We start from the raw sequence: 24,814 nt of genomic DNA on the forward strand, positions 1-24,814 counted from the left end.
AGAAGAATAGGGCAGATATGGAGGAGGTGGGGTGTAAGAATGGATAAAACATGACATATGCATGGTAAAGGTATATTTGTAATTATTGAACTTTTGAAAAAGTAAAATTGAAAAATAAAAAATGTAAAAAGGTTTAAATAATTGAGAATAAATAAAAATGTAAAAAAAAGGTAAAAAGTGACATCAAGCGTAAAAATCTCAATTAAAAACTTTCCATAATAATTTATTACTAAATAACATATAATATATGAAGATATATGTTAAATAAGAATGAAAAGTTTAAACAAATGTAATTTAATTGACTAAATAAATAAAAATAAGGAAATAAAATAAAATTCCAAAAATAAATCAAAATAATAAAATTTCGGAATTTTCTTAAATTTTTCTTAATTTTCCTTTTTTTTTTGTTGAAAAATCTGCCCTGAAAAACGACATAATAAATTTTCCTTAAACTTCTAAAAATCATGAAATCAATTCCAAAATGATCTAAATGAAAAAAAATTAAGAGATCTATATTGATTTCAAGCATTGAAAACATGCAAAATGTATACTTTAATTTCAAAAGGTGTTCTCGGGTCCGAATGGATTTTTCCAGTAAAGTTTTCAGATTTTAAGGTATTAAAATTATTTTGATGCACAAAATCGATCTATAATATCTTATAAATATAGTAATGCATATAGAATTCAAAATAAATACCAAAAATGAAAACGGAAAAAATACGGACCGAAGCATAAAACTTTCATGTATATATATACTCGTATACAATATATACTGCATAAAATCACCATTAATGTATGAAAGAGAGTATTTACATACAATTTCATGCAATAAAAGTATATATAAATTATATATATACGTATATATATACAACAATACTTACGTATATATATAATATATATAAACAAAATTAAAATATGAATATATATATGTATATACGTAGATTGAATTAAAATGTATATATATGATCGGAATTATATGAATATGAATATATATATAAAATATATATAAATTAAGAACCGATCATATACGTATATATATATTTATATATGAAGATATATATGAATATAAATATATATATATATGTAAATATATATGAAGATGAATATGAATATGAATATATATATGTATAAAAAAGAATTGAGTATGAATGTATATATATAATCGGGATTAAATAATATGAAAGTATATATATATAAAATATATATAATTTATATTATAAATGAAGAACCCCGTAAAAGTATATATATATAAAACTCAAACTAAATCAAGGCAGAGATATATAATCCGCTCTGATACCAACTGTTAGACATTTATTTGTATAGACTAAAACATACATGATTATGAATAAAGTGCGGAATTAATAAATCATATATGCACTATAACTAAGGATCGAAATACCTCCAGTCATTGAATCTTTGAGCTTTAGTTCCACATAAGCTTGATCTGCAAAAGAAACCGATTGATGTGGGTAATCGGGCTTCCTCGCTCTCTCAACTCTCTTTAGATGGAATTTGCTGTTATGAACAGAATGAGTGAGGAGCTCGGGGACCGAGACCCTATATTTATAGGTGAGATACTCCATCAGTATCTGTGCCACATTAATTGTCAGAATATTTTGACAATTAATTCAGGAAATCAAATCAAGTAATGAATATTTAAATCTGACCATATATAGAATATTACGTAAATGATTTTGTGCAGATTCAATGAATATAAAATATTCATTTATCACAAAATCAATTATTTATTTTATTTCCTTAAATAAAAATTTATTTCCTTGAATAGAAATATATTTCTTAAAATAAAAATATTCTTATATTCAAATCAAGTTGAAAGATCATAATATTTCTCTTCCTGACTCTCACAGTATTCATCGTGCTCTTCATGCACTTCATGCCTCGTTTAGCTTTATCAAAATAACTTACAACACTTATAATAAACACATAGAGTGTCAGTAACCTAATTTCTCAATGTGTAGCTGAGAAGATTGAATCTGCTCACTTTGTTTCTCAACTCAAGCCCAATAAAAATGGGTAGCGAGTGAATGAGAAAAACAAGATTGAAGAAAAAATCAGAAAAGATTAAAAAAATTAATTAATTAGTTTTTAAATTATTATGTATTTATAATTATTTTTAAATTACATTATGATTTATGATTTATAATTATTATTATCTCTTTTCATTTGATTTTTAAACTAAAGTTAAGTTGACGAGTTTTCACCGTTAACAACGTGTAAGGTAATCTTGATGTAGGATTTTTTTTATGCACCTCGCAAGACAAATTCATACAATAAAAACATTACTAAAATTAAAATAAAAGAAACCAAATTAAAATAGATTTCAACTATCTTGATATTAACTAAAACAGTCCCTAGCAACAACACCAACAACTTGTTATGAAAAATTCAACACCTATGTACACATTCATTTTACAAGTACACAATTACACACTACAAAACAGGTCATTCTTGTTGGTCAACACGACGGTCAACCACATATCGTTTTACATTGAGAAATTTACATAAATTACTAATTTTGGTAAATTTTTTACACTTTTACGTTCAAATATATGTATTTTATATTTTTACGGTATTCTATAAACACAACATGAAAACAATAAGAAAACTACATGAAACTAACATGAAAACAATATCCAAACAACATAAAAATAATATACGAAAAACGAAAAATCAATAACAAAAATAACAAGAATACAACATAAAAATAATATGAAAACATCAAACGATTTTATTTTCTGCAAATAAAATCTTAAAAAAAAATAAAAATATAATTATTTTTGTGTGTATTTCCGAAATAATTCATCGTACATTTCCGTACATATAAACATGTAAGGGCCATAAATTAGAAGCCAACCCTGACAAATATGGGTGGCAAATTTTAATACGTAGGGCTGGTTCCATTGGTGCATCACTGGAGAAATTAACACCAACATTAATTACCTGTACGGTGGTCATTGGTCAATATCAAACTTACTTCATATCTCTATATTATATACATACATATATATTTTTATTTCTTAAGCATTTAGAAAAATCTTTTAACTAATATTTAGATGTGATTAGATGATGATCATGTCAGCAAGATTAGGAAGCTCATCATCATTACTACCAATCTTTACTAGTATTTTCACTATTTATGTTTTGTTGTTTGCTATTATCAATGTTTCATCAACAATAGCTCAGGATAGAACTCATGATCAGCCCACTACTGATCTCTCTGAAGGTCTCCTTCTCTATCTTAATGTCTCTCTCAATTTATGTATTTTGTTCATTTTTCTACTTTGTGATTTGTATTATCACAAACTTCACATAAAAAAAGTGTTCTTAATTATGAAAATAGTACCTTTGTTGCAGTGAGAGCTTTGAATTCTATATTTGAGTATTGGAAGATAAAGGCAGACACTCAAAAGTGGAACATAAGTGGGGAACCATGCAGTGGTTCCGCCATAGATGACTCCATCGACATCGGTGACTCATCGAGTCCTTTTATCAAATGCGACTGCACTTTCAACAATGGTTCTCTCTGTCACATTACTAAACTGTATGTACATTATATACATCTTTTTATATTTTTAGATTATTCTTCATGACATTTTGTGTTTTTCTATTTTTTTTAATAACTTACTTAGTCATTAAATTTATTTTTCTTCAATTACATATTCTTAACTGCCATTTGCTTTAATTCTCTATTTATTTATTTTACTATTACTATTATATAGTTTTATTTAAAAAAATTACATCAAAATTTAAAAAAAAATAAAGTTACAAAAATACATTAATACGGATTTTTTTTTTATGCTTTGAATATTTTTATTTACAAAAATATCTATTAATTAACTATTGATCATTAACAATATGAATAACACAACAAAAAATTATCCAATTAACTCATATTTTATTAAAACTAATAAACATTAATCTAAACAATAAATAATACTTAACACGCACACTAAATAATACAATACAAACCAAGATCTTTCACCTATAGTCAAAACAAACAATAAGCAATATTTAACACACACTAAATATTTAAATTAAGGGTAAATATCATTTTGGATCCTGTATTTTGCAAAAGTTGGACCATCTGTTTTGTTAAATGACAAAATAGACCCTGTATTTTCTAAAATGGTACAAATAGAACCCTGAATTTTTTGTCAAAATAAAATTTAATAATAATCTGATCTAAATGTGTTATGACAAAACTGTTTACATTTTCTATATCTGTTCGTGTTAGGAATTGTCTTCAAGTTAGTTATATTAAAAAAAAATTGTTAAAAATTAAGCACAGGGTCCTATTTTTACCATTTTAAAAAATACAGGGTCAATTTTATCATCAAACAAAACAGAAGGTCTAATTGGTAACTTTTGCAAAACACAGAGTCCAAAATAAAATTTACCCTTAAATTAAATTAAAAAAAATATTTTAACAACTAAATTGCTAAAAAAAAAAATCTAATAGATTTCATTCATTAAAGTGATATGTGATCCAACTTTGATTTATGATTTAGTTTTGGTTATAATCACAATGCAGGAAGGTTTATAAAATGGATGTTATTGGTGAGATTCCAGAAGAGCTATGGACTCTGACCTTTCTCTCCTATCTGTATGTGCTTATTCTTCTGACCTTTCAATGCTTATCATCACCTTCACCTCTTTACAACTTTAATTCATTTACACTTGGTGTTGTAGGAGTTTGGGCTACAATTTCTTGACGGGTTCTCTTTCTCCATCAATTGGAAACCTCACTAACTTGCAATACTTGTAAGCATACTTCAATAGATTTAGTATGATATTTTCAATATATTTCTCTATACTTGTTCATTTCTTTATATATATTCTCTTTGGGATTACTACTAGGGACTTGAGTATGAATGCATTGTCAGGAGAGGTCCCAAAGGAATTGGGACTACTTTCTCAGCTATCATCATTGTAAGTTATTCTTGATGAAATAATTTTGTATATAAGTACATTATTATTGACATTAAATATTGGAATAATTTTGTATATAGGTACATTCTATCAAACAATTTCTCTGGTCCGCTGCCCCCAGAACTAGGGAATTTGACCAAATTAGAATTGTTGTAAGTTGGTGGTAACAATTGATTCATTGAGATTTCCTATTCAACTCAATTGGTCCCAATATCCATCTTGATTCCCTTGCTAATTTTCCTTGTTCATTTGATAGTAGTTTTTCCAGTTGTGGAGTTAGTGGCGAGATTCCTTCAACATTTGAGAATCTACAAAGCATAAAAGAATTGTAAACTGTTTCTTCTATGTAACATCATCATGATATGATATGATTTAAAAAAAGTTAAAAAGTTTGTTGTGATCTAATTATGACATGATGATCTCTTATTTACCAGTTATGCATATGATAATGAACTCACAGGCAAGATACCCGACTTCATAGGAACTTGGTCAAATCTTACTAACTTGTAAGAAAAGTTGAACTGAATAAATGTGTATTAATTTGTTGTAATAGTATTGCAATGTTTATATTTGTACATTAACAATGGTTAGTTACTTGTTTGTGTTGATGCAGGGTATTGCTAGGGAACTCTTTTCAAGGGCCCATACCATCAAACTTTGTGAATCTAACTTCTTTAGTACAATTGTGAGTAACATAGCTCAATGGAAATCTGACTATAAAATTTTAAAGCTAATGATCTCAAGTGTGAACTATACATATGTAGGCAGTTGAATGATGTATCTAATGCAAGCTCTTCTCTCTCATTTATCATCAATATGGAGTCTCTTATAACATTGTAAGTAAAATGTTTTAAACTCATAATCATATGTATAGTTCTTTTGGATTACAATCAAACAACTCACAATGTATATAACTTGCAGAGAACTGAGAAACAATGATATCACTGGCTCAATTCCATCGAGTATTGGCAAACTCACACAATTGAAACATCTGTAAGTTCATTAAGGGACTCAAAACTACCCAACATGCTCTATTTCCTAACTTTATATAAAATTCTACTTTTTTATTTGTAGGGATTTGAGCTTCAACAAGTTACATGGGCAGATCCCAGAGTCTCTTTTCAACATGGATTCACTTGTTTATTTGTAATATATACTTGTCTCTCTCTTTAATTACATTATATCATATGTTTAATAGTAGCTACTATTATGGAATTTATCAAAGCAAGTAATTCTGTTTCTTTTAATCAGGTTTCTTGGAAACAATAGTCTAAATGGTACATTACCTAGGAAAAACAGTTTATCTCTTCTCAATATGTAAGTTAATATATATGAGATTTTAGTATGTTTAGCAAGATTCATGGTAACTAATTACTGGTGTACTATATTAATTTTATGCCTACAGAGATCTATCATACAATAATTTTGTGGGAAGCATTCCTTCTTGGGTCAACGATCAACACAATTTACAGCTGTAATTCGTAAATTTGTTACTTTACAAACGTTTAATTTTAGTACTTTTGTGTTATGTTCATTCTTGTTTTACTGTATAGTAAAGACTTAGATGAAGACTAAACTAGTATTTATACCACTTTTTTTTGATGCAGGAACTTGGTTGGCAACAATTTTACTTTAGATAATTCAAACAGCAGGTATTTTGTTTCTGAAGCTATGTTGAATAACTAGGCTAAGCAAATTAATAAATTATCTAAATTTTGTTGTTGAATGATTAATTCAATTCCATTATTGATCTAATTAATTTATTCTTATTTTTTATAGTAATTTTCTTTTAGGTTTGGACTGCCTTCAGAGAAATTTTCCATGTAATCGAGATCTACCCCTCTGTAAGTAGAGTTTGCACAGTTTGTTTACTTTATTAATACTTGCACTTTCTGATAATAAGACTTAGTAAATTTTTTATTTGTGTTTGTTGATTCTGCAGATACTAACTTTGGGATCAACTGTGGTGGTGAACAAATTACCTCTTCTAATGGCCTTGTGTATGAGAAAGATGATGAGAGTCTTGGCCCAGCTACTCATTTTGTCACCAGCTCAAAAAGATGGGCAGTAAGCAATGTTGGACGTTTCCTTTGGAATGAAAGTGCTACCTTTATAAGTACTTCATCATCTCAATTCATAAGTACTTTAGACTCGGAATTATTCGAGACTGCAAGGCTTTCTCCTTTATCATTGAGATACTATGGTCTGGGGCTTCAGAATGGCAACTACACTGTCAAACTCCACTTTGCAGAAACTGCTTTTGAAAATTATCGCACCTGGAAAAGTCTTGGCAAACGTATATTTGATATTTATATCCAAGTAATGAGTCTGTAGTTTTCCTAAGATGTCTCTCTTAATTTTCTTTTGAACTTAAATTAATGTTTTATCAACTTGGTTCATGACTATTTGTAGTGCAAATTTATGACAGGGAAACCGCGTAATGCAAAATTTTGATATCAGAAAAGAGGCAGGTGGAATCTCTTTCAAGGCGGTCCAAAAGGAATTTAAGGTTGTGGTCTCACAGAATTACCTTGAAATCCATCTGTTTTGGGCTGGAAAAGGAACTTGTTGCATACCAACAAATAATGTTTATGGACCTTCCATTTCAGCAATCAGTGCTACTCAAGGTAATAAATAGTCCAACTAGTTTGACTGCTGGAATCATTTCAGCAATCAATTAGGATAATGTAGTTGAATATATGTATTTGATGCAGATTTCACACCTACTGTCAATAACAATAAGAAGAGCAGAACTAGTTTGATTGCGGGAATCACTGTTGGGGTTGTCATTTTAAGCTTTATGTCAATTTTAGTGGCCTTCTATCTTATTCAGAGAAGAAAAAAGCGACAAATGAATGATGACGATGGTACACTTTTTTCTACATATTTGTTGCAAACTACTAGTTGCAGGTTGAAAGAGAAATGTAATTTTGAAAGCTTGATGATTGTTAGTTGATGATTTGCAGAGTTATTTGGCATGGATGTTAAACCATTGACTTTCCGTTATGCTGAACTTAAGACCGCGACAAATGATCTTGATTCTTCAAATAAGTTGGGAGAAGGAGGATTTGGACCTGTTTACAAGGTATTAATGCAGATGAATTAATCAATATATACAAAAGGAAATCCAATTCCTTTTGACTATACATTTTTACATTTGATACAACTAATAATAGGGAATACTTGAAGATGGAAGAGTTATTGCAGTAAAGCAATTGTCTGTGAATTCTCACCATGGAAAGAGCCAATTTGTGGCTGAAATTGCCACAATATCTGCTGTGCAACATCGTAACCTTGTCAAATTATATGGATGTTGTATTGAGGGAGACAAACGACTTCTTGTTTATGAGTATTTGGAAAATAAGAGCCTTGATCAAGCACTATATGGTATGACAATAAGGCATTTTTTGCTTATACAAATAACAATGACTGTATTTTAAGAACCAAATGTTACACTAACCATAACAAATAATGTAACTGCCATGACTAGGTAACCAAAGTTTGAATCTGAATTGGTCAACACGTTTTAATATTTGTTTGGGCATAGCAAGAGGTCTTGCTTACCTACACGAAGAATCGCGAGTTCGAATCGTGCACAGGGATGTCAAATCCAGTAACATTCTTCTTGACTCTAATTTCACTCCCAAAATATCGGACTTTGGTTTGGCCAAATTGTATGAAGATCAAAAGACTCATATAAGTACAAGAGTTGCAGGAACTATGTAAGATTTTCTATGATTGATCATCCTTAATTTTGTTTTATACTTTTCATTATGATTATTAGTAACAAAATATTCACTAACCTTTCATTGATATTGTAGTGGTTATCTTGCACCTGAATACGCCATGCTTGGTCACCTTACTGAGAAAACAGATGTCTTTGCTTTTGGAGTTGTGGCATTAGAAATCCTCACTGGCAGATCGAATTTCGACTCGAGCTTAGGTGAAGAAAAGGCATATCTTCTTGAATGGGTACTAAAACTAGATTAAAATCATAGCTTTCAATAATTGAATAGCATAATTTTTTGCTATCCCCTAACAAACACAATTTCACCTTGTTTATGCTCACTAGGCTTGGAATCTACATGAAGAAGGCCGTGAAATCGAACTGGTGGATTCAAAACTATCAGAATTCATTGAGCAAGAAGTGAGAAGAATCATACAAGTAGCTTTTTTATGCACTCAAACATCACCTACAGCTCGTCCATCAATGTCGAAAGTGGTAACAATGCTTTCAGTAGATACTAATGTGGATACTGAAGTTTTAAGGCCTAGTTACTTAGTTGACTGGAAATTCAACAATGTCAGCAGTCTAATGAGTCGAATTGAACAAGGGACTGATTCTAGTACAAGCATGGAGACAGATGGTTAGTGATGAAGTTGATAAAGCATGATTAGTGTTTGTTTTGCTATGAATATGCTAGTTCAAGTGAAGTCATGTCTGATATGATAGAAAAATCAGGGCATGTCAACATATGCACCTTGTTATGTATCAATGGTATTGATTCCGGCACTATACAGGTGTTGAGAAAAAAGTTTAATTTTGTTATGTGAGATTTTCTCTAAATATATGTATGTTTACGTATTAAGTAGGACTATAAAACATACATATATTTATATTATGGATACACGTGTGAGATAGGTGTTGAGAGACTTGTGTGTTTTTTGTTCAACATCGCACAATCTCGCACATTTACCCATGTTTCCTATTTTTTTTATATAATTTTATTTTGGCTTTTGCTCTCAAACTTGATATGTCTAAGGCCTATGATAGGGTGGAGTAGTCTTTTCTCAGTTACTTTATGTGCAAGCTTAGTTTCCATGAGAATTGGATTAATTTAGTTTAGGAATGTATCTCCTCGGTTGACTATTCTTTTAATCTTAATGTGGAAATTCTTGGTCAAATTACTCTTACTAAGGGGCTTCGTCAAGGTGATCCTCTCTCTCCCTTCCCTTTTCTCATTTGTGCGGAAGGGTTATCCGCTCTTGTTCGTCGTGATTGTTCGAATGGGTTATGTATTGTCTATCTTGTGGCAGAAATGGACATCCTTTATCTCACTTATTTTTTGTTGATGATAGCCTCTTCTTTTTTTAAGACTAATGAATTTGCTTTTATAAGATTTAAACAGCTCTTGAGTTTGTTTAGGAAAGCTTCTAGGCAATCTGTGAATTTTTCCAAGTCTGCTATGTGCTTCAGTACTCATATTTTTTATGAGAACAAATGTCGCTTGGCTCCCATTTTGTGTCACTTTGGTTTCTTGACATGAGAAATACCTTGGTCTCCCTTCCTATGTGGGACAAAGTAAGAATGGCATTTTTTCAGTCTTTCCTTGATAGGATAAGATATAGACTTTCAGATTGGAAATCTCGTTCTTTTTTGTCGAGTAGCAAGGAAGTTCTTATCAAGTCTATTTCTACGTATTCTATGAATCTTTTAAACTCCCTATTTCCCTTATTCAAGAGATTCATAGATTATGTGTGCAATTTTGGTGGGGGGTAATGAGAATTAAAAAAAGTTTCATTGGTATACTTGGAAAAAACTGTGTTGGCACAAGTTTGATAAGGGTATGGGTTTCCGGACTTGTCTCTCTTTAAACATGCATTTTTGGCTAAGCAAGCAACTAGATTGTACTTTGCTCTTGATTCTCTGGTGGCAAGAGTTTATTTACTACCCTAATTCTTCCTTTTTGATGGATGAAGAGTCCAAGAAAACCTCTTTTATTTGGAGGTCTATTTTATGGGGTAAGGAGATCATTTTTGAAGCTGGTGGTTGGTTGCTGGCTCATTAGTAATGGTACTAAGATTTCTATTTATTATGACTGATGGATTCCTAGCATGGATGGTAACAATTCTTCTTCTCCTCATCATACTCTGCTTGAGGATGCTACACTGTGCATGACTGTCTAATGGTTGGTGGAATGCATCGTTAATTAATAATTTTTTCTCTACAAATGAAGCTAGTGTTATTCTTGCCATACCTCGGGATCATGTTCCACGGTTGGAATTTTGAGAGTTCAAGTCTTTATTCTCTCCAGAGAGGATACTGGAATACTATACGTAGTATTCTTGCATTAGGCAAGATTCTGTTCTAATGGTAAACCTGACTTATGGAATAAAGTTTGAAAATTAAATCTCTCCGAGAAAGTCAAATATTTTCTTTGGAAGGTCTCTCATAATTGGCTGCCTACTTATGCAAATGTGAGTCAGTGTGGTGTCCCTGCTACTCTTACCTGTACTTGCCCCTTTTGTTTGATGGGTCTCGAAACCACCTTACGTGCTCTTTGGGGTTATGATAATCTTTCTTCTATTCGTATAATAAGGTCATTACCTCCCATTTTTAGGTACTTAATTTTCGTTGTTAGGACATTAATAAGTTTTTTTATGCTTTGTCTTTATGTTTTTTCTACTACCCTGTTTGAAAAGTTTATTGTTTGTCTTTAGAAAATTTCGTATCGACGAAATAAATGGGTGAATGAAAAAGATTGTGCAAATGATGACCTTTTGTTTTTAGAGTATGGATTACTTACAGCAATATTGTTCTACCAATAGTTGCACTCCTCGTCTTGGCAATGCTCTTGAGAATCAGCCGATTGTCAGATGGTCTTGAGGTGGTGAAAATCAATTGTGATGCAGGTTTGAGTTCCGATTTGATTAAATTTGGACCTCAAGCAGTGTTTTGTGATGATGCTAGTTTTGTCTTAACTTCTGGTACTTGAACTTAGAATGGTAGTTTCTCTTTTGATATTGTTGAGGCTTAATTTGGATATCTTTGCTTGCGTGTCGTTTTGTCTACTAGAGGATAGTGTTGGAGTCTGATTTGCCTTATTGTAATTAATGTCATCCTTCATAACAAGGTTGATCAATAATTATACTTAGGATGTATTGTTAAAAATATCCTTATTGTAAAAACTTTATTTATATTTTTTTTTATGTATTATCCTAGGGATGCTAATAGTGGCTCGCACTTTAGCTAAGCTAGCAGATTATTATGTTTGGTGGCTTAATTACTCTGATTGTATTGTTGTTGCTTTGGAGACAAACTTTTATAATTAATGATGTTGTTTGACACTCTTTTTTCTTTTGAAGTTTTTTTCACTAGATACACTCTTGCGGTTTTAACGAGGCCATTTTTCCTTTTTTTTTTTAAAAAAAAAAAATAATATTTTCATGTGGCAACTACTTATTATAATAATGTTTCTAATTATTTCAACTCAACACCTGCCATGTCCAACCTAATACATATAATATAAATATCTGATTATTTGTCATGATTAATCTTAATACATATTTTCTACCCATTGAAATTTAAAATAATTTAGTCCTATGTGGGGGCTTCATTTGTGAAAATTATACAAATTATCTATGATGTATCTCTCTGAACTCAAATTTCATTTTATTCCTATCATCATATTATATAAAGAAAAAACCAGCTGAGAAAAAAGAGAGAGTTATCAAAACTACAATAATAATAATATTAATTACTCATGTCAAGAGGTACCTCATCTTCATCATCACCAACCTTTATTAGTATTAATTTCACTATTCATTTACATGTTATCTTCTTATTTCTATCTTCAACAACAACAACAACAGCTCAACCCACTACAGATCCCTCTGAAGGTCACTTCTCTCTAATTTTTCTCTTTCACAACAATATAATATTACATATCATGTCTTTTTTAATATAATTAATTTAACATATAGTATATATATATATATGCAGTGAGAGTTTTGAACAGGTTGTTTGAAAAATGGGATATAAAAGCAGATACGCAACAATGGAACATAAGTGGGGAATTATGCAGTGGTGCGGCCGTAGCTGATACACCAACCATCGAAGATCCATCCTATAATCCCTTCATCAAATGCGACTGTACTTTCAACAGTAGCACCCTCTGTCACATTACAAAACTGTAAGTAATACTCATAATTTGGTCATTGGTACACAAAATAAGATGCATTCATATATATTTTTTTTTCTTTCATTACTCGTGCTGAAATTATACATGACCATCATATAGTTAGTCCATGCATAATATCACCAAGAAAGGAAGAATATTTAGGATTATTTGATATATATTAGATCTTGAATTTGAATTAATTAATTTTTGTTTGATTGGAGGAAAAACTTATGAATATATTGGCTATAAAATGTTAGAGAATCTCATACACATGATAATATGTAAAAATTAAATACTATACATATAAGAGTAGCTACTCTTATAGTCAATTGGTTTTGAGATGGAACATCATGCATCTTATTTTCATGTTTCTCAATATGGTAATCAAACTAAAGCTCTAACGAGTAACCGATCCAAATCCAAAAACCATTTCAAAAAAAGTCACTTGTGATCGAGTCGTGTAAAATTGGTTAGCAAATAAATAGCCACCGGATGTTAAAGAGTCTCACATTGATAATATGTGAAAATTAAATATCATACATAAGATACATGAACTACTCCTCTCTTAACTAATTGGTTTTGAAATGAAACTCAATATATATTATCCCATGTTTCTCAACAAAATAAATAAATAAATAAATAAATCTCATCATAGTGTAATTACTTGAGTATTATTTTGAAGTTTAACATGTTTTTTTTTCAAAGTATATACTTCTTAAATGATCCATTAAATGTATATGAGGGATAAAGTCTACCCTTCAAGGTCATATCTTTTGAAAAAAAACTGACAGTACTAAAAGTAAATATGAAAAAATATATAAATGTATTATTATAAATATTGTTTATTTTTTGGATAAGAAATGTCTATTATTGTGTACGTAAAGTAGTAATATTTTCAGATTCCATGGAAATTTTTGACAAAACAAGCTTCCAGATGGATCCATGAATTATTTCTTAAAAAGAAAAATACAGTGCTTCAATATTAACATACAACAAGAAAAATATTAATTTTGAATTTTTGTCTCTCTTTTTCTATTTTTTTGTTTTTTCTATTTTTTAAGTTTATATAGTTGCAGTATCTGATCTTAGTCAGTTAGTTAATCCTTTCCCCTCTTGTAACTAACTTGTCCCTTTTTCTTTCTAACTGAATTAACTGTATTCTGTTATGAATACAGCTGATATTTATTTACTCTGCTATATAAGCTGTAATACTAAGTTCTGTAGTGAATCAATAAAACATTTCTGCTTCTCTCTGTTTCGTGTTTCCCATTTTTCCTTTTTCGCAAAATGGTATCAGAGCGGGGAAAGAGGAGCTTTCCCTGACCGATCCTAATCTTCCTCTCCGATCGTCTTCTCCGGTGACGAGTATCTTCTTTCTTCTCGATACTCTGTTTCATCGCGTTTTCTTTTCTGTACTTTTCTTCTCATGGCTGATGAAGATCAGACCTCTACTCAATCCGATAATCGATCTGCAAGAGTTCTTGAAACTCCTTCGACTCCGATTCAATATGGAGATCAACAACCCCAGATCACCAGCGTTAAAAATCCCATGGAAGATCCCAGCAACCCCTACTTCCTTCATCACGGAGACAATCCAGGTAATGTCCTTGTGTCTCAGCCCTTAACTGGTCAGGATAACTATGTTTCTTGGAGTAGAGCTATGCAGCTCTCTATTTCTGTAAAGAACAAAATTGGTTTTCTTGATGGCTCTATTCCAAAACCTCCTATCACTGATCACATATTGTACAATGCCTGGATTCGTAATAATAATATAGTAATCTCTTGGATCTTAAATTCTGTGTCAAAAGAGATATCTTCTAGCATCCTTTATGATGAATCTGCAGCCACTATTTGGACTGATCTAAAAATTAGATTTCATCAAAGGAACGGTCCGCATATATACAATCTTAAGAAAGGCCTAATGAATCTTAGGCAAGATGCTCAATCTGTGGGAATGTATTTCACTAAGTTGAAATCCATTTGGGAAGAATTGTCTAACTACAAACCCACTTGTACTTGCAATGGCTGTACATGTGGTGGAATGAAAAAGATCCAGGAATTTCACAATATGGAATACATAATTTCCTTTCTTATGGGTCTAACTGATTCTTATTCCCAAGTTAGAAGCAGCATATTGCTAATGGAACCCCTTCCTGAAATCAACCGTGTTTTCCATCTGGTTTCTCAAGAAGAAAACCAGAAAGGAAATCTTGGTAATGCTAATGATCCCAACTCCAACATGGCTTTTGCATTTCAAAAAGACAAGAGTGTGCAGAACAAGAATGATAACCAAGGAAACAAATCCTATCCTCCTAAGAAAGGTAGACCTTTTTGTACACACTGCAACATACATGGTCACACCATTGAAAGGTGCTATAAGATCCATGGATACCCACCAGGATTCAACAAGCAATCCAAGTCTAAGGATGCCACGGCTAATCAATTGCAGACCAGCAATGACAACAATTCTTCCAGTGAAGAAACTCACGCTCTTCTTCCTCAGTTAAGCACTGCTCAATACCAGCAACTGCTAAATCTCTTGGCAAACCAGCAACCTAATGTGACAACCTGTGAGACCAGCACTGCTACAGGTAACACAGGTATGATCTTAACCTATAATTGCTCTCTTATTGAACAAGACTCCTGGATAGTGGACTCAGGTGCCACTCGGCATATATGTAACAATGTAAGACTTTTTAAATATATATGTAAAGCACCTGCTACTAAACTAATATTACCTAATAATGAATTTTTAGTTGTGCAGCAAAGTGGAACAGTTGAAATTTCAAGGGATATTGTGCTTAAAAATGTGCTATTTGTTCCTAATTTTAAATTCAACATTCTGTCTGTAAGTTGCATAACCAATGATAACTATGTTAAGGTGAAATTCAGTACTAATGATTTTTGCATCCAGGAAACTCTCAGCAAGAGAGTGATTGGCAAAGGTAAAGGTTGCGATGGCTTATACATCTTGGAGAAGCATGCTTCCCATGCCCACAATCTTGCTGTTGCTGCTGATATATGGCACTCGAGAATGGGACATCCTTCACACAAAAGACTTGCTTTACTTTCTAATAAATTGAGTTGTAATATGCATGATTTGCACAAAATTGAACCATGTTATATCTGTCCTAAAGCTAAACAAAAGAAATTACCCTTTGTTAAGCACACTAATTTTGCTGAAAACAAATTTGATCTTATTCATTGTGATGTTTGGGGTCCCTACCATGTCCCATCTCATTCTAACCATAAATACTTTCTTACTCTTGTTGATGATAAAACAAGATTCACTTGGTTGTATTTGATGAAACAAAAATCTGATGTGGCACACATTATTCCTCAATTTCTTTCTTATATTCAAACTCAATTTAATTGTGTTTTTAAGTGTTTCAGATCTGACAATGCTCCCGAGTTGGTTTTTAAGGATCTTTTTGCTAAATTTGGAATTATGCATGACTTTACATGTGTAGAAACTCCTGAGCAAAATGCTGTAGCCGAAAGGAAGCACCAACATCTTTTAAATGTTGCTCGTGCATTACTATTTCAAGCTAATTTGCCTATTGAGTTTTGGACTGATTGTGTAATGACTGCAGCCTATCTTATAAACCGAACTCCTACACCAAACTTGAACAATCATACTCCTTACGAACTACTGTTTGACAAGCCCCCCAACTATGAGCATCTAAGAAATTTTGGCTGTCTAGTTTTTGCTTCAACCCTCACCGCACACAGAACTAAGTTTGATTCAAGAACTAGAACTTGTGTATTCATGGGATATCCACAAGGGGTAAAGGGGTACAGACTATATGATATAAATAATAAACAATTTTTTATATCAAGGAATGTTGTTTTTCATGAGAATATATTTCCTTTTTATAAACTAAACAACAACAAACACTATACTGATCCTTTCATTCATATTGTTTTTCCTTCTAATGAAATCACTAACACAAACATTGAAGATTTTCCCATGTTAGATAAGGAAGACAATATTTCTCACAACACTAATCAAAATGATCTTCCTGCTGAAACCGAAACTCACTTGTCTGCCACTCCTGAAGAAGATATTGCTGCTACAGACCAACTGCTGCAGCAAGACGAAAACACCACAATCCCAAGGCATTCAACCACAGATACTGCTGCTACAGACCAACTGCTGCAACAAGATGAACACACCACAGTTCCAAGACGCTCAAACAGGATACCAAGAACTCCTTCTTATCTCCGTGACTATGAGTGTCATTCGGTTATACAAGACAAAAATTCTACTCCACATTCTCTAAATAAATATTTGTCTTATGAACATTTATCGCCTACTTATAAAACGTTTATTCTTGCCTTGACAGCTCATTTTGAACCAACTAACTACAATCAAGCATCTCAATACCGTGTATGGAATCAAGCTATGCAACGTGAGCTATTTGCCCTTCTAAAGAATAAAACTTGGACATATGTTCAGCTTCCAAGAAACAAAAGGGTCATAGGATGTAGATGGGTATACAAGATTAAGTACAATAGTGACGGATCCGTCGAAAGATGCAAGGCAAGACTCGTGGCACAAGGCTATACGCAGCAAGAAGGGTTGGACTTCTTTGATACTTTTTCCCCTGTCGCAAAAATGGTTACCTTCAAGCTTCTTCTTGCTGTTGCAACCATCAAGAAATGGCACACTTTGCAACTCGATGTGGACAACGCCTTTCTAAATGGCGATCTCAATGAAGAAGTTTATATGGAACTTCCTAAAGGTCTCGATCTACCCGAAACCATGGATAAAAATTCCAACATCGTTTGTAAGCTCAACAAGTCGATTTATGGATTAAAACAATCTTCAAGGCAGTGGTACCGAAAGCTTTCCGACGCTCTCATACAGGAAGGATTCACGCAATCAAAGGCTGATTATACCTTATTTACCAAAGGTCAAAATGACTCCTTCATTGTCTTACTAGTTTATGTCGATGACATAATCCTAGCAGGGCCGAACATTCAACTGTTACATCAGTTACAATCTGCTCTTCACAGCAGGTTCTCTCTAAAGACATTAGGCAATCTAAAATATTTCTTGGGTTTTGAAATAGCTCGAGCAGCCGAAGGCCTATTCCTATCTCAACGAAAGTATACTCTAACTTTACTTGAAGATCATGGTTTTACTGGCAGCAAGCCTGCCAAGACCCCAATGGATCCCAAGATTAAACTTGATGATCAACAAGGTATACCTATTGAAAATCCTTCTCAATATCGACAACTGGTGGGAAAATTACTCTATCTTACTCTTTCTAGGCCTGACATCACCTATGCAGTCAACACACTAAGTCAATTCATGAACACCCCGAGGACACCACACCTTCAAGCTGCTCACCATCTGCTACGATACTTAAAAGGTAGCCCTGGACAAGGCCTGCTATATTCAACACAATCTTCTCTGCATCTCAGGGGTTTCTCGGACTCCGATTGGGCTTCTTGTCCCACCACACGTCGCTCTACTACGGGTTTTTGTATATTTATTGGAGATTGCCTCGTTTCCTGGCGAACTAAGAAACAGCCAACCATTTCTAGAAGTTCAGCGGAAGCCGAATATCGTGCTCTAGCTGCTACTAGCAGCGAAATTACTTGGTTGCAATTTCTTCTCACCGATTTTCAAGTTCCCCAACACAATCCAGCCTTTATTTACTGTGATAATCAATCGGCAATACACATCGCCAACAACCCAACTTTCCACGAAAGAACCAAACATATCGAATTGGATTGTCATTTTATCCGAGACAAAATTAAAGAGTCCAAAATCAGACTTGTTCACGTCAACAGCACACATCAGCTTGCTGATGCTTTAACCAAACCCCTCTCTTCTCCTATTTTAGCCTCTCACATTGGCAAAATGGCTGTATATAACATATACAGTCCATCTTGAGGGGGGGTATTAAGTTTATATAGTTGCAGTATCTGATCTTAGTCAGTTAGTTAATCCTTTCCCCTCTTGTAACTAACTTGTCCCTTTTTCTTTCTAACTGAATTAACTGTATTCTGTTATGAATACAGCTGATATTTATTTACTCTGCTATATAAGCTGTAATACTAAGTTCTGTAGTGAATCAATAAAACATTTCTGCTTCTCTCTGTTTCGTGTTTCCCATTTTTCCTTTTTCGCAAAAATATACTTAGAATTTTTTGTCATCATCTTGACATTTTCTTTACAGGAAAATTAATGAAAGGGATGTTGTTGGCCCAATTCCAGAAGAGCTATGGAGTCTAGTCTTCCTCACCAGTTTGTAAGACTTTATTTGATCATCACTAATTTAGGTTACTCCAGTAATTTCTACGTGATTTGTTATGTGAATTTTAATTGCGACTTAGATTGTTCCGTTAGTTGCTATAAGAATTTCTATTTAGAATTTTGTAAAAATACAAAAGAAAAAAAAAACTTATTTTAAAGTATAAAAATAAAAAAAAAAAATTCAAAATTTTTATTAATGTTGTTTACTAAAACATTTATTAAATGTCATAAATAGATTAAAAATCGAGTGTTAGGATAAAATAAATATGGAATCATTATATAAGGCACTATTTTTTGTAAAATATTTATATTTTTACGTTCAAAGAATGTTTTTTACATTTTTACAGTTTTCAAAAAATAACACGAAAACAACATAAAATCAACAAGAAAACAACATAAAAGTAACATGAAAATAACAACAAAAAATAACATACATATAACAAAAAATTAACAACAAATGAACAAAATTTCAACATAAAAAGACCGTATTTTATGTAAATAAAATCAAAAAAATCGTAAAAATGTTTAAAATTCCATGAAACCGTATTTTTGTTGTTTTTGTGCATGTGTGAAATTAACCCAATAAATATAGCTTGCAAGGAATTTTAAAAAAAAATTGCTAGCGTCAATCTCTTATTACAATTTCTTAATTGGTTTTCTCCATCTTTGGTAGAGATTTGCGCAAGAACTTATTGACAGGCTCTCTTTCTCCATCAATTGGAAACCTCACTAGGATGCAATACCTGTAAGCCAACTTAAAATTTGAGCTTTGAACCAAATAGATTTAAATTGTTAAATTGTTAATGCTACTACTTCTTTATTAATCTTTTTTCTTTTCTTTTTGCATTACTAGGAGTTTTGGCATCAATGCATTGTCAGGGGAGGTACCAAAGGAATTGGGACAACTTACTGAGCTAATAACTTTGTAAGTTGTAGTGCTTTTCTTCTTGAATATGGCAACCATGTCATCATATTTTTTCATGTAATATGTAATCTTGTCTTTGAATCAACTTTTTATATATAGGTCATTTTCATCAAACAACTTCTCTGGACCTTTGCCACCAGAACTAGGGAATTTATCCAAATTACAAGAACTGTAAGTTATTATAACAATATTACATCTCATGACAACATCATGAACTATTTGTCATTCCTTTGTATTTTTTTCTTGTTTACTTGGCAGATACATTATTAGTTCTGGTGTTAGTGGTGAGATACCTTCAACATTTGCAAATCTTCTAAGTTTGCAAGTATTGTAAGTACTTTAACATAATTGTATTTTTCTACCACATGATGATTAAATAGTTTTCTCTTATTGCTATATAAAATCTGTAACTTGTTGCAGGTGGGCATCAGATACTGAACTCACAGGAAAGATACCCGAATTCATAGGAAATTGGTCAAATCTTAATACCTTGTAAGACAAGTTAATCATTTTTTATAACATTGCAACCTCTTTACTTTAGCTATTTACATATTAATAATAAATCTATGTTTGTATGTAGGAGAATGCAAGGAAACTCTTTTCAAGGACCTATACCATCAACACTCGCGAATTTGACTTCTCTTAAAGATTTGTGAGTAACAAGTTGAACAGAATCATTTCATAATTATCTTTACTTTTCTTAGGCTCAAGACAAACTTAAGTTTGAATTATATGTAGGCGACTGAGCGAAATATCTAATGCAAGTACTTCTCTTTCATTCATCACCAACATGAAGTCTCTGTCGATTTTGTAAGTAACATATTTTCAATACATAATCATAAAGCTCATACATGTACATTTTTTTTCTTGGGATTATAATCAAACAACTTTTTACTACATGTAGAGTACTGAAGAATATCAATGTCATTGGCACGATTCCCTCGAATATTAGTGAACTCAAAGAGTTGCAACACTTGTAAGTTCATTGAGAGACTTTAAAACCAGCCAATTTGCACTAACATCTACTTATGAGGTTGTGATGTTTATTTGTACAGAGATTTGAGCTTCAACAAGTTAAATGGACATATCCCTGACTCTCTTTTCAGCATGAGTTCACTTTTCGCTTTGTAACATATCGATAATTTTATCTTCCTGATTGAATCATATCATGTGCAACATAACAGCTATGAAAGCAACTAATTTTTGTTTATTTAACCAGGTTGCTTGGAAACAATAGCCTAAATGGTACATTGCCTCAGCAAAAGAGTGAATCTCTTCTCAATATGTAAGCTAATCACAAGAGTTATGGCAATGATTTTGAAATTGACACTCTTCTTAATTTTGATACAAATGTTTAATGCTTGCAGAGATGTATCATACAATAATCTAGTGGGAACAATTCCTTCTTGGATCAACAAACAAAATCTACACATGTATCCCTTTGTATTTTCGGTACTTGTAATAGTCAATGCTTGTTTTCCTACTTTCTTTAACTTTATATTTCACTTTTTTTATGCAGTAACTTGGTTGGTAATAACTTGACTATAGATAGTTCAAACAACAGGTGAGTTTTCCTCAAGTTTTTCAAAATAGTTTACAGCATTATTGCTCTTGGTTGCAACTAATTAAGCAATATTTGGTTTGTTATCAGTACTCTTCTTTCAGGATTGATCTGTCTTCAGAAAGATTTCCCCTGCAATCGAGATCGTCCCCTATGTAATAAGGATAAATTTTCACAAATTTCTATTAATGTCTTCTTAGTTTCATTTCTATTAATGTCTGATGATATTTTGTTATGCAGATTATAACTTTGGGATCAACTCTGGTGGTAAACAAATTACCTCTTCCAATGGTCTTGTGTATGAAAAGGATGATGAAGCACTTGGCCCAGCTGATTATTTTATCACCAGCTCCAAGAGATGGGCAGTAAGCAATGTTGGAATTTTCTTAGGGAATAACAATGCTACCTATACAAGTAATTCATTTTCTCAATTCACAAATACTTTAGACCCTGAACTATTCCAAACCACAAGGCTTTCTGCTTCTTCATTGAGATACTATGGTTTGGGGCTCGAGAATGGTAACTACACTGTCAAACTCCAGTTTGCAGAAATTGGTTTCGAAAATTATCAGACATGGAAAGGTCTTGGCAGGCGAATATTTGATATTTATATCCAAGTAATGACCACCTAATTGTCCTATGCATCCTCTCACAATGTCTCTAAATTTTGTTTTAAACTTAAATGTTCCAAACTATTTGTGTGAATTTATGACAGGGAAAGCTTGAAATAAAAGATTTTGATATCAAAAAAGAGGCAGGTGCAGTCCCTCTCCGAGCAGTTCAGAAGGAATTTAAGGCTCGAGTTTCACAAAACTACCTCGAAATCCATCTTTATTGGGCTGGAAAAGGAACTTGTTGCATACCAGCTCGAAGTACTTATGGACCTTCTATTTCAGCAATCAGTGCTACTCCAAGTAAAATTAAGCATAATTTAATATGACAAATTCTAGAAGCAAATGCAATGTGGCTTAAAACTTGGTTTAATGTTGTTTCAATACAGATTTCAAACCTACTGTCAGTAACATTCTTCCAACGCAAAACAAGAATCATACTAGTATGATTGCGGGGGTCATTGTTGGGGCTGTCATTTTAATCCTTTTGTCTGTTTTAGTTGCCTTCTATGTTGTTCAAAGAAGAAAGAAGTCCCGAACGAATGATGATGATGAAGGTATGAATTTTTCTTGTTATGTTGAAAATTTGTTGTTGCTTTAAAGAGATAATATAGATAGGAAAGCTCAATGACTCAGTTCATGATTTGCAGAGTTCTTGGGGATGGATGTTAAGCCATTCACATTTGATTATGCTGAACTTAGGACGGCGACAAATGATTTTGATTATTCTAAAAAGTTGGGAGAAGGAGGATTTGGACCTGTTTACAAGGTATTAATGCAGATGAATTAATCAATATATACAAAAGAAAATCCAATTCCTTTTGACTATACATTTTTACATTTGATACAACTAATAATAGGGAACACTTGAAGATGGAAGAGCTATTGCAGTGAAGCAATTGTCTTTGACTTCTAACCAAGGAAAGAGCCAATTTGTGGCTGAAATCGCCACAATATCTGCAGTGCAACACCGTAACCTCGTCAAATTATATGGATGTTGTATTGAGGGAGACAAAAGGCTTCTTGTTTATGAGTATATGGAGAATCATAGTCTTGATCAAGCACTATTTGGTAGGAAAATGAATAGTATTGTACATATTTAGTACATAGGAATCAAAAATAAATCAAACAAAGCTAATAATATGTCTCTGCTGGCTTGTATTATCAGGTAACCAAAGCTTGAATCTGAATTGGTCAACAAGGTTTGGCATTTGCTTAGGCATAGCAAGAGGTCTAGCTTACCTTCATGAAGAGTCACGAGTTCGAATTGTACATAGAGATGTCAAATCCAGCAACATTCTACTTGACTCTGATCTTGTCCCGAAAATATCAGATTTTGGTTTGGCCAAACTTTATGATGATAAAAAGACTCATATAAGTACAAGAGTCGCAGGAACTATGTAAGACTTTCTTTATGACCAGACTTTGTTTTGTGATTCTTTTCTCACTGAACTTTTTCATTTGTGTTGCAGTGGTTATCTTGCACCTGAATATGCCATGCTTGGTCACCTTACTGAGAAAACAGATGTGTTTGCTTTTGGAGTTGTGGCATTAGAAATCGTTACTGGCAGACCGAATTCAGACTCAAGCTTGGGTGAAGAAAAGACTTATCTTCTTGAATGGGTACTAAAACTAGATTCCTTTCTAAATAAACTTCTATTACCAAAAGTTCAATGAAAAAATTTTCAAATCATATAGGCTTGGGATCTACATGAAGAAGACCGCGAAATAGAGCTTGTTGACTCGAAAATATCAAAAAAATTCAACAGGGAAGAAGTGAGGAGAACCATAAGAGTAGCTTTCTTATGCACTCAAGCATCACCTACAGCTCGTCCATCAATGTCCAAAGTGGTGGCAATGCTTTCAGGAGACACTGATGCGAGGGGCACTGAAGTTTCGAGGCCTGGTTACTTGGTTGATTGGAAATTCAACGATGCCAACACCTCAATGAGCCAGATTGAACAAGGGACAACTGATCCTATGCTATATGATTCATGTGCAAGTATAAGCATGGTTGCAATGCCATCACCAAGCCATAATAATCCAACTCATCCAATGCTTCAAGACATCAATAATGAGTTGTGAAGTTGATACAAATGGTTTTACAAATCACAAATCAGTAGCTTTCATTGGATGAAGGGCTTAAACGAATTAGTTTCTACTAAAATTTGTCATAATGGGTGGGACTAACTGTGTACATTCGGGCGGCCTGACCCGATTCAGCCTGTTTTTTCAAAAACCCATTTTCATAGGGAAATTTGTTTTCTATACTTAAATGTACCTAATATTTTATCCCTAAACTCATACATATCACCATTGAAAATATATGACTACTTAAATATACCTAATATTTTGTCGAGAATTTGGTCACGGACAAAATGAAGATCAATCTCGATATGTTTAGAGCGTGCATGAAAGACAGGATTTGCTGCGAGTGCCGTGGCACTTTGGTTGTCAACCCATATGACAGGAACTTGAGCAATTGAGACTTGAAGTTCTTGTAGAAGAGACCGAATCCATTTGAGTTCAGCTGTAGTGTTTGCAAGTGCTCGGAACTCGCTTTCAGTGCTGGAACGGGCAACTACTTGTTGTTTCTTG

At 32.5% G+C, this 24,814-nt stretch overlaps 2 protein-coding genes across 3 annotated transcripts; both read left to right on the forward strand.

Moving 5' to 3' along the window:
* The first annotated feature begins 3,020 nt into the window (after positions 1-3,020).
* LOC115709170 (probable LRR receptor-like serine/threonine-protein kinase At1g56140) lies at positions 3,021-9,698 on the forward strand. 2 transcript variants are annotated; one of them, XM_061111140.1, is made up of 24 exons: positions 3,021-3,244; positions 3,376-3,562; positions 4,553-4,624; positions 4,711-4,782; positions 4,879-4,950; positions 5,031-5,102; positions 5,207-5,278; positions 5,385-5,456; positions 5,564-5,635; positions 5,715-5,786; positions 5,872-5,943; positions 6,025-6,096; positions 6,202-6,267; positions 6,356-6,424; positions 6,558-6,602; positions 6,730-6,794; positions 6,893-7,269; positions 7,379-7,577; positions 7,665-7,817; positions 7,917-8,035; positions 8,127-8,337; positions 8,441-8,672; positions 8,772-8,922; positions 9,023-9,698. In XM_061111140.1, exons 1-24 carry the CDS (start codon positions 3,085-3,087, stop codon positions 9,320-9,322), a joined length of 3,054 nt encoding a protein of 1,017 aa, XP_060967123.1. In that variant the 5' UTR covers positions 3,021-3,084; the 3' UTR covers positions 9,323-9,698. The 2 variants fall into 2 exon arrangements, with proteins under 2 accessions (XP_060967123.1, XP_060967122.1); XM_061111139.1 differs by having other exon boundaries at positions 3,035-3,244; positions 5,210-5,278.
* A 2,259-nt stretch (positions 9,699-11,957) lies between these two features.
* Positions 11,958-24,564, forward strand: LOC115709166 (probable LRR receptor-like serine/threonine-protein kinase At1g56140). The gene is made up of 24 exons (XM_061111138.1): positions 11,958-12,570; positions 12,674-12,863; positions 19,043-19,114; positions 19,793-19,864; positions 19,973-20,044; positions 20,144-20,215; positions 20,303-20,374; positions 20,465-20,536; positions 20,625-20,696; positions 20,783-20,854; positions 20,949-21,020; positions 21,100-21,171; positions 21,264-21,329; positions 21,412-21,477; positions 21,564-21,608; positions 21,696-21,760; positions 21,846-22,222; positions 22,321-22,519; positions 22,606-22,773; positions 22,867-22,985; positions 23,077-23,287; positions 23,385-23,616; positions 23,689-23,839; positions 23,915-24,564. Exons 1-24 carry the CDS (start codon positions 12,435-12,437, stop codon positions 24,299-24,301), a joined length of 3,132 nt encoding a protein of 1,043 aa, XP_060967121.1. The 5' UTR covers positions 11,958-12,434; the 3' UTR covers positions 24,302-24,564.
* The last annotated feature ends 250 nt before the right edge of the window (positions 24,565-24,814 follow it).

Source organism: Cannabis sativa, chromosome 3 (assembly GCF_029168945.1).
Source record: "Cannabis sativa cultivar Pink pepper isolate KNU-18-1 chromosome 3, ASM2916894v1, whole genome shotgun sequence".
Lineage (NCBI taxonomy): Eukaryota > Viridiplantae > Streptophyta > Magnoliopsida > Rosales > Cannabaceae > Cannabis > Cannabis sativa.

Coding starts and splice junctions, on each gene's coding strand:
- LOC115709170 (XM_061111140.1), top strand. CDS start 3,085: ATGATGATCATGTCAGCAAGATTAGGAAGCTCATCATCATTACTACCA. Junction 6,268..6,355: donor AGTTTATCTCTTCTCAATAT/GTAAGTTAATAT, acceptor TTATGCCTACAG/AGATCTATCATACAATAATT. Junction 8,338..8,440: donor CCTTGATCAAGCACTATATG/GTATGACAATAA, acceptor TGCCATGACTAG/GTAACCAAAGTTTGAATCTG.
- LOC115709166 (XM_061111138.1), top strand. CDS start 12,435: ATGTCAAGAGGTACCTCATCTTCATCATCACCAACCTTTATTAGTATT. Junction 12,571..12,673: donor CACTACAGATCCCTCTGAAG/GTCACTTCTCTC, acceptor ATATATATGCAG/TGAGAGTTTTGAACAGGTTG. Junction 21,172..21,263: donor ATGAGTTCACTTTTCGCTTT/GTAACATATCGA, acceptor TTATTTAACCAG/GTTGCTTGGAAACAATAGCC.